The sequence below is a fragment of the Hipposideros armiger genome, unplaced genomic scaffold (genome assembly GCF_001890085.2).
Source record: "Hipposideros armiger isolate ML-2016 unplaced genomic scaffold, ASM189008v1 scaffold_70, whole genome shotgun sequence".
In the NCBI taxonomy this organism is placed as follows: Eukaryota; Metazoa; Chordata; class Mammalia; order Chiroptera; family Hipposideridae; genus Hipposideros; species Hipposideros armiger.
In genome coordinates this window covers 2605432-2615799 of record NW_017731420.1, presented here as the reverse complement: position 1 = coordinate 2615799, position 10368 = coordinate 2605432, and the positions used below count along the sequence as shown (strand labels likewise).

General features: G+C 43.5%; 1 protein-coding gene across 5 annotated transcripts in view; it reads right to left on the bottom strand.

Moving 5' to 3' along the window:
• Window positions 1-9: 9 nt before the first annotated feature.
• Window positions 10-10368, bottom strand: part of VPS13B (vacuolar protein sorting 13 homolog B) — an 810211-nt gene continuing 799852 nt past the window's right edge. For all 5 annotated transcript variants that reach the window (XM_019642536.1, XM_019642534.1, XM_019642538.1 and 2 more), the window contains exons 59-62: window positions 9163-9339; window positions 6834-6936; window positions 6047-6296; window positions 10-2321 (exon numbers count right to left, since the gene is read on the bottom strand). In XM_019642536.1, coding sequence (XP_019498081.1) covers window positions 2073-2321; window positions 6047-6296; window positions 6834-6936; window positions 9163-9339 — 779 coding nt within the window. In that variant the 3' untranslated portion in view covers window positions 10-2072. The remainder of the gene's footprint in view (window positions 2322-6046; window positions 6297-6833; window positions 6937-9162; window positions 9340-10368) is intronic.

Below are 10368 nucleotides of genomic sequence, written 5' to 3'. Positions count from 1 at the left end.
TGCTTGGTCTTGGGATGTTGATTTAAGGGTTCTCCGTGAGCCCACGTGATTACTCTACTGTGGGCTCTTAGAAGAGGCAGAGACTGTTGGGCTTATTGTCGCTGTTTGGTAGCCTTGCTGGATCAACTTCCAGACAGAGGTAGTAATAGATAATTGAAATTTAAGGTTCTTTACTCAGTATTACTGTATTAAAGTATTACTGTATTAAAGAGCATGATAATTGTATATCCATGCAATTTGGAATATGTATCTAGCTGTGTTAGTTACTTATCTGGAATTGCTAATAACTAACAATATAACGTTACCTTTCTGGAAGCGGTCTTAGGGCCTTTCTCCCCTTTATTACTGTTTTTTGTTGATGTGATCAAAGTGATACCATAGAGAGCTTTAAAAATAAAATTTATTTTATCCAAAGCTAATTTAATCACCAGTTGTCACTTTATAACAAAAACTGTTTATTCTTTTTAACTCAAAATTCTTGAGCGCCTAATAATGTGAGCTGAATTAAACCCAATTAATATTGAAAACCTGCATTTTAAAAACCCCTGGTAACAATACACATTTAAGGTGCCATCAATAATTCAAGGATTCCTTTTATTTTAAATAATTTTATATAACAATTCTTAGAAGTAGTATGCAAAATTACCATAAAAGATATAAGAATTAATATATATTTACATTTTTAAAAAGTTACTCTTAAGGTTAATTGACAAAACTGTCACTTTCTTAAATGAGTATGATACAGCAAACTAATGGAGGAACCATTTTTTCTTATTCAGCCTGAATTGTCCATAATGGTCTTGGTCCTGGGCCATCAGTTTAAGGGGTCTATGTGAGCCCACATGACTACTGTACTGTGGGCTCTCAGAAGAGACAGAGACTGTCTTTCCAATAAAATATACCGTTGGGCTTTATTGTCACTGTTTGGTAGCCTTGCTGGATCTAGCTTTCCAGAAGCAACTATTCATTGACTTCCTATGCCCAGTAACATGTGGGACTTCAGTTAAAGATCAGTGGGCATTTGAAATTGAATTCACAATTGTAGGTAACAGGTTGTAGGCCCAAGTTTAGATGTAATTAGTAAATGTGTTTTAATTGGAGGCTTGAGAGATTTACTGAATAGTAAAGATACCTGGTGATCCAAACCTGTGGTTAAATGCAGAGTAATACTAACAGACACTGGGAATATCTTTATTCTTGAGCAAGTCAATTCAGCAAAATGAACTATGTGGTCTGGTTCATTAAGATTAATTTTGAGGTTCTTGGTGCCTATCCAGTGCACCAGTGCAGTGTGAATCCTACTAAACCCCTTCCACAGGGACTGTCAAAGGTAATTCCTATTATTGTGTTTAGTTTATGAAACTAAGTCACTTTTAGCACTTTGGGTCTGTTTTTATCGGTAGACACAGAAGATTTACTCAGCTTGATTTAGTAAAACAAACTAGAAAAACATTTTTCCAAAATGTACCTGGATAGTCATGTTTGGTAAGTTTCAGTAAAATGCAGGCTTTAAAGTAGGACTATACATATCAGCTTTGACTTAAAAGAGCAGGATCACATATAAATAACAACTTTAACAAGTTAAATAATAAAGTCTAAACATTTATTTTCACTTAAAGAATCTAAACCTTTGCAGATGGGGTTATTAGGCAAAGACAGTGTCTCAGCCTAAAATCAGATGCAACTGTGAAATGAGTTTTAATATCGCTCCATTTTAAGGCCAGAACACATTTTACGTTAGAGCGGAGTGTTACCAGATCCTAATTATAGCTGAAATTTTAGCGAATATTGTAAAGCAAGAAGGAATGCATTTTCTACGTGTGGTAAGACTACAACATACATGATTATGTTAATCGTTGTTCCCAATGAAAGGAAGTTTTTTTATCCATTTTATTATAGTATCTTTAGGGAGAAGGAGGAATCTGAATTAATTTTAGAGAAGGATGGAAAATTACCTATAACTATAGAAAAGTGTTGGCCTTGTGTCCACATTAGATGTTAGAGCTAGTCAGATTTCTTTTTCAAAAATAAATTGCACAATGAGGAATCCACACCTGAGAAGAGGGACCCCCTCAAGGGAACCCTTTCCTCAGGGCTTTATTTTTCACCATGGTAAATTTACTAATGAAGACTTGAGCAAAATGTGGCTCCACCATATAATGGTACGTTTTCACAGTGGAGGGGAGAGGTTCCACAGCCACCACAGGGCTGGGTGTGTGCACGGACGAGCAGCCGGGGGCCAGGTGACAAGACGCCTTGGTGATGTAGTCCACAAGTCTGTTGTACTGTTGCTCTGACAGTCTCTCTCGGACTCCATCCACCTGGGAGACAAAAATAAAAGATTTTTTTGTTGCCAAACTCGCATAAGGAGATTTCCATAACTATCCTGTTGCCTTCATACATTTGATACATTTTTAGGTTATCTAGTTGAAGCCATTTTATCCAAAACTGCTTCCTTTTTGCCTCTAACTGGCAATAACACTGCAATTCCAGCAATATAACAAGCTCTGTATGAGGACAGAAGGACAAGCTCCTTTAAAGAAGCACTTGGTATTATGTAAAATGCCCATGTTTGAAGTTGATTTGATAACATTTTACTCATTAACTATTAAAACATCTGTCACTGCTCTTTACTAACCAGCCCAGGAACAGAGGTGTCCTTCCTCTACTTAAATCGAATCACCATTAAACTAAGCTCTGAAATAAAAGCTGTTTGCCTATCTCCTCAAACGTCTTTAGACAGAACTTTTTGAGTTTGACAGAAAAAGTGAAGAGCACCTCTTTCAAACCAGTGGCTTTGGACAGAGCATTAAAAAATACCTTTTGAACTGTAATATTCTGTTTTTATAAATACTAGGATTTAAAGCCAGAGAAAACAAAACTGGGCAGAGGAAATTTTTATGGAAAAAAGGAGGATGCAAAGTACATTTATGGTTCATAAAAGTCTGGCTCATCTTCAGTGGAACTCAACTAGGACTGAGATATACTACCTAAGTTCTTAGGTGAGGTTTCCTGAGAAAGCACCCATCAAAGGCAGTTGTAGCTGTAAATTCTTCCCACCCTGAAACTAGCCGCTGTGTAAGCCGCTGATCTGTGGGAATCGGGTAGCCACTGACCTTTCAGGGGTCTTTACTAAATGCTGGCAAGACCACTGGAAGAATTAAAAACATTTTATTGAGGGTGTTTTAGCTCTCAAAGTAGTACTGTAAAGAATTTCTGTATTTCTGCATAGGGCACAGAAACAGTGTGGCCAGGGCTGTCTTAAAAGCTGCGGAAAGCCAGTGGGATGGTGGAGAGTAAAAGGGCCTGCCAGAATAGTAAGTAGGGGTCTGTTAAGAGTTTGGGTCTCATATTTTTAAGCTTGGGAAGGAAAATAAAGGCCCCCAAAGATTCACTGACACATGAAAGCTGTGCACCACCGGGCAAAAGCCAGAGCGCAGATGATATCATTTGATGGGGTCAGAATTCAGCTGGAAAGCTTTGAATACACAAAGTCTTAATTGCTCCTCCTGAACAGCAGCACAGGAAAACCCGTGTTGTGAAAGGAACCTGGCCAAGGAATAAATTGACCTTCTGACTCATTTTGAGCCTCTCATAAGGGATTTCGATGATGTGCCAGGCATATTAAGCAATTATTACCCTAAAAATGGCTGCATTTAACCAAGAAAAGCAAATGCTGATTTAAAAAAATCTGAATCCTGCCATATTTGAATATACTGAATGATGTCATCTACAAATTGATTCCTTTCAAAATTCAAAGGAGCTGTGTTTCCTAGTATCTAAAGTTAAAACCAGAAAGACCACTTTATTTCAAGATTTTATATCAAGTTTTCCCTGGGAGACGGCGAGTAGGTTTCTTCACCCAGCTTCCGTCTAAATTAGGTTGCTATGCACTGACGAGCATGCCAACTGAGGAAAAGTCGAGTCAAGCAGCACCAATGAGTGACACCCCGCTCCCCCATTTAAAAAATACATTAGATTACAACACTTAAGGAAGGGTTTACTGTCTCAGAAAATAAATGAGTAGTTTGTTCTGTAGCTCAGGTCTCCTTTGGGGTGACTGGGAGAGGTTAGGGTTTGGACATAGAATTAGGGGCAGTTAATTTCTGTTTCTTACACAGAGCTGAGGGGAGAGGTAAAGTGGAATAGATACTGGGGAGGCAGAGGAGGCTGAAGGCACACAGGTAGCCACCCTTTCTGTCCAGTGCCAGCTGCTGCTGGGTGAGCTCGGCATCTGTCTGGAATAGCTGCCCTGCAGTTCCTGCTAGCTCTGTCCTGCCTGCCTCTGCCAGCCCGTCATTCCAACCCTCTGTTATCCCTGAGCACCAGTGGAAACGTGTAGAGCATGGTGTCCAGTGTCAGTGCTTCTGCCTCAGTGATCCCATGGTCTCAGCCCTTGGCAACTTGTAGGGGTGGTGACTCCAGATATCTCACTAACCCCTACGGAAACAAGTCTGTTTCCCGCCAGCTATGCTAATTCCCAACAGCACCCTCAAACAGAAAAGCCAGAGAAAGGATCACAATAGACAGTTTAACAGCAAAAGATGAATCTCCAGTCTCAATAGTTTAGGGTCTGAAATAGTTCCCAAGCAGCTATGGAATAATGATGGTCACAGATACAGATACTCCTCAGGGCCTTGGAAGTTTCTTGTTAAGGACCAAGGACTTGAAGATAATGATACTATCTCCTGCCAAATCCTGTAGCCACGTCACTGCTGCTTTATTGTCAACTAGATCAGAAGATTTTGGCAGATCTAAGAAAGAGCCTGGACATCTGACCTCTGTTTATTCCCAGAAACTCATCAACTCGAAGCAGCATTGTAGTCCTAGTGCCAAGCCCCAGCTTAAAGCCTGACTGATTATGATCCAAGAAACCAGAGAAATCTCAGTTGTTGTGCTTGGCTGCCTTCCATCTTCTCAGATAATTTTACCCAAACAGTGGTGTAAGGGAGATGCAGGCTCCCATAGCAGGAAGAAAATAATGAAGGGATCAGGCAGGACCTGGTGGAGGCAGGTTTGCTGTCCTTTCCTGGGGCCACTCTGTCCCCAGGTTAGGACCAGCAGGCTCCACACCGCCCCTGCTCCACCCCCATCTTGCCATGTGGGAAAAGATGTCTGTTTCTGAGGTCAACTCTTAAGGTCCCCATAGATCAGGCAATTAGCAGGGACGCAGGGGCAGAGAGCAGCTTCCCAGTGGGGCACCTGCTCCCCCTGGCCTGGACTGCAGGAAGCTGGTGCTACTCGCATCAGGGTTGACCGCTGACCCGACACCCAGTATGCCCTGCCTAAACACCCGTTCCACATCAACCTATGGGTGGCCAGGAGCCAGCAGCCAGAACGTCTGAGGAGCCGTGTGGCCAGGGAGCTGCCCCAAGAGACTAAGCAGCATCCCCAGGAGGTACCTTGTGGAACTTACGGGAAACTGTCCTATGGGAAAGGGAACACAGAGCCACATAAAACAGAGCTGTGGATGCGGGAGAGGGGTCTGTTTATAAAATTTTGACCCCTCAAGTCTTGGGTTGCGAACGGGGAAGTGAGTGAGTCAGACCTCCTGGTCTGTGAACTTGCAAAGGTCTGGCCTACTGCCCATGCCCTGTTTCACTCATGACACCCTCACTTCTATGGCGGCCTCTCCAGGACCACGCAGCTGCTGCAGCCACTCCCAGGCCACCTGCAGACTGGGGCCTGTTTCATGGAGCAGTTGCATGGAATCACTGCCTTGGTCCCAGTCCTTGTACAGTGGAGCTCCACTGCCATGCCCTGTCCTGTCTACTCAAGCACCCCAGCCCCATGACGACCAAGCCTTGTTCAATTCACATGGTGGCTGAGCCCATCTGGCCTCCTGCTGGGCTCGCCTCTGAAGGCTCACATGTAACCTGGCTGCGCCTTCCCAACCCGCTTCTGCAGTGGCCGCCTCGCCTCTCTCACCCACTCCTCTGCAGCCACTCCAGAGGCTGTGGGTTCACCAATGCTTCGTCCCAGCCAGCGGCCTACATTTCGGCTTCGCTGGAAGCCAGCCCCAGTCGCCCTGTGTTCTGAGCTGTACCTCCACGTCGCAGGCCACCCTTGGCTGCCTGAGCTGCACGATGAGCAGGTCGCTGTGCTTGCTGTCCTGCGCGCAGTCCATCTCCGTGACAGGGAAGGCCTGCTGCTGTGCGTCCTCACTGACACTCACCACGAAGAGCACTTCCGACGTTAGCAGCAAGCACCCCTCGTGCTCCTGGCCTGAGCCCCGCACCAGAACCACATCCAAGGCCATGTGGACTTCCGGTCTGCCCAGAGACTGGAGCATTTTCCTGTTTCAAAGGAGAAAAGGGAGGCCAGGAGCCAGCTTTGAAAAAACGGCCAATATTAGTGCTCACTGTACCAAGGGCTGGGCAATCCCACACAATGCTCCCCAAGGGCAAAGGGCCTTAACCAATCTAATTATTAATTTTAGCCTGAAATGTAATTGTCATTTTAATTCTCAAACTGATTCTGGTCAGCAGAGCCCAGTTCCTTCTGGGGACAAAGATTTCCCTGGGCTCTGGTTACTTCCTTTTCTTCCCATTAAAGATGTCACCCCTAATTAGAAAGCTGGTTCCACAGAGAGTCTCACGCCCTCTCGCGGGCCCTGGCTTCCCTGCCAGTGAGATCCTCCTGAGTGGCAGACCCAGCTTTAGGGATAGCCGCCTTTCCCTGGCTCGAGGATGCCCCTGTGCTGCCTGAGACGCTGACAATGACGGCTCCTCTTGGGCTCCCCTGGCAGTATAGCTCGTTAGCTTGAGAGCAAGCCAGGCCCTGTTAACACACAACACGCATGTACAGTTGAGCAAGTGTCTCAATAATTTTACCAGACATATTTGACGTGGCTATTTGGAGCCTGGTCGGCATGTAGATCGCTTGGCTGATAGCGCTGTTTGGGAAGCTGAGAAAGTCCAGCTCCATGTAAAATACCTGTGGTAAGAGAAGTAAGGGGGTTTTACTAGTTGTTTTCTGGAAAACAGTCCCCTGCTACAGTGATGTCATCTGCTTAGAGCCATCCATAAAATGCTGCAGATCTGAAATGATGTCACATCTTTGGAAGCAAGTGTACAGATAATCATTAAATATTGCAATGCACTTAACCCTGGTGATTTTACATTAGCTACAAACTGAAATCGGAATGACTTTGCAGTCCATCATAGACTGGTAATTAGAGGAAGCATTATGCTCCTGGGAGTAATCGGTCCTGAGCAATGGCTTACACATCATTTACAATTTATGTGATAAAAAAGTCAAGATTGTTAGTTGATTTTTCTTGCTTAATATTAGAATTCTTCTGTATCTGTGCTGTGGCTGGTCAAATAATAAAAAACCACAACACACAGAGAGATGCACACAAAGGCACATGGTTTGCCTAGATACAGTATTTAAGTGACTTAATCCAGCTGTTAAACATGAATCCATATACATTTCTGAGTGCTCGTGGGGCCTCCAGTTTATTACACGCTCTCTCCAGTGCCAGCACCAAACCTGGGCACTGAGCAGCAGCCATGCAGGCCTCCAAAGAGGCTCTCCAGAACCAAAGATGGTACAGCATGTGTGCTTTCTGAGGGCTTGTAAATGTTTATAAACGAGGCACAGTCATTAGACTAAGAGTTAGTGGTTTATAAAACCTTCAGTGCAGTAATAAAAGTTTTACAAGAATGATGGAAACCAACAAGGCCATGCGAAGCTCTGTTCTGAGATGCTCTTACATAAGGAGAGTTCCTCAGCCCTGGGAAACGCACAATGGTGTTTTCAAAACCAAAGGAATTTATGAAGTATGAGTTGACTTTCCCTCACTGGAGTCTAGAGCAAAAGAAATACTGTTTTTATTAACGTGTAAGCATTTGATAAGGGAGTATTTAACTTTGTCCACTTAGGAGTTGTATGAGTTCTTTTTGTCAGTTTCCCTGTGAGTGAAAATGTCATTCACAGAAGGAGAGACAGACGCAGGGAGGGAGGCGGCAGGGGAGAAGCGAAGCGGAACACATGTTGGCGTCTGTGTGGTCTCTTAAAGGAGCCTCCCGGACGGTTGCCTGAGTGTGGGCATGCATCTGCTGCGCTCTTCCTTTCAGACAGTTTTTACGCCCTGATCTGGCTGCCTCTTGTCAGATCTACTGAGGTGCAGGATGTCTGCGGTGAAATGTCCCCTGCTGACTTTATGGCCAGATGCAGAGGGCTCACATGTCTGACAAATGAGAGAGCCCCTCTAGTTTGTGATACTAGCTAGGTAGCCTGCTTCCCCACCAAAGTGATGACACTGATTTTGGGTAAGAAGGAAACAATTCCAGTCACCTGTTTATGAAAAGTCACTTCCATGTACTCTGTCAAGAATGCAGAAAATAAGCACGGGAGGAGATGCTTCCTTTCCCACACGCCCACTGCTCTGTGTGCACACGCATGCGTGGGGAGAGGGCCTGGCACGCCACATCCTGGTGCAACTAGTACCGCGAGCCCAAGTTCTCCACAGCTGTCTGGGGAAAGGGCTCTCAGGTGCAGGTCATATGCCTTGACTGCCATTGGCCAGGAGACTTGGCCTGGCTGCAGCGGCAGCATGGAGTCTGCAGGTGAGGAAGCCATGCCAAGCGCAAAGCTCTGTGGGCATGTGTGCACACACCCATGTACACACACACACACACACACACACACACACACACACACAATGCTCCTGTCTCTCTCTCATTGTCCAAATACATACACGTTGTAATTTAAAGGTATCTTTCTGCCTCATAATCTATTTTTCCTCTCAAACTGCTCACCAGAAAAAGTAATAATTCTATTCTCTGTTTCAGTGTTTTCTACATATTGACCTCAATCTCTAACTGGTTACTTTTCATTAAAACCTACAATACATTTTATTAAATGTATTGTAAAAAGATTCTGTGACATGTATACATATACTGAAATTAGTCATTGATTTCCTGGTTCTGTAATTTTATTGTAATTTATTATTAGTACAATTCTACTCTTCGTGTAAATAAGCATAAGGAGGTGAGAAAGACAGCTATTTATCTACTTACAAACGTATTCCTTTTATGTTTCACTCCTTTGCCATGTGAAGGGCTAGATTATCTTAGGGAACCCTTGATAGTAATATAATAACACAAATTAATCAGTGATGTCTGAGTTGGCCCAACAGGTTTTGTACCGACTCACCGTAGCCCGTCTGCGACACAAGCTCAGCGGCTCCTCCGATGGGCTTTGTGAACACGCCCATGAGTCCTTTCCCCACGCCTGAGATTACACCCTTGGCCTTGTGTCCTGCTGAAGCATGAGCCTCAGATGTTTTCTGGAAGTTCTGCATTGGCTGATCGACTATACCAGCGATTGCACCTGAAAAGCAACAAAAGCCCCCAGTAAGGGATGAGGCTTAAAATCCCGAGGAAAGGAAAACCGTCAACCTGGAACACAGTTTTATTTGGCTTGAAAATGAAACCCCACCCTCATTATTAAGTTCTTTACATTTATTTACCAATTATCTAAGTACATCGAGGGCAGTTTAAGTTAGACATTTATTATCTTCATCAAAACACAATGTTCAGACTGGCTTTGATCCACAGTCAGGATCTGTGAAGTTCAGTTCAGAATTTAATAAACATGTCAACTATTCCACGGTGACACCCACACGCCTTCACTTTCTCCAGAAACCAGGCAACACAGTTTAGGGAAGAGAGCTAACAATTCCTTAGGAGGAGAGTGAGGCTGCTCAGCCTAATAATACATTTTCAGTGAATCAGGAGGATGAAAAAAACTGGAAGGGGCCACCCATTTTCGTGTTCTCCCTTTAAATAAGAGCAATTATTTAACAATAACTTAATATATTAATTATTTAATAATAAGAATTGTTAATATAGTAATTATTATTTCTATTATAGTCATGTGCCACATAACGACATTTTGGTGAACAACGGAGCACATAAATGACAGTGGTCCCCTAAGATTATGATAGGGCCGAAAAATTCCTATCACCTGGTGACCTTGTAGCCGCCGTAATAAAGTGCAATGTGTTACTCAGTGTATCTGTGGTGATGCTGGTGTAAATGAGCCTACTACATGCCGGTCGTATGAAAGTACAGATATACAATTATGTACAGTACATAATGCCTGATAATGATAAATGACTGGTTACTGGTTTATGTATTTACTATACAGTAAATCTTCACTTAAGGTCAAAGTTAGGTTCTGTGACTTTAAACAAAACGACATATTAAGGAAACCAGTTTTACCAGAGGCTAATTGATATAAACAAGAGTTAAGTTCCTATGGGACCTCATCAATGTTATAATGAAACAACTTTCTTTGAGGACCTGCTGTTATACTTTTTATCATTTTTTTTGAGTGTGCTCTTTCTACTTATAAAAG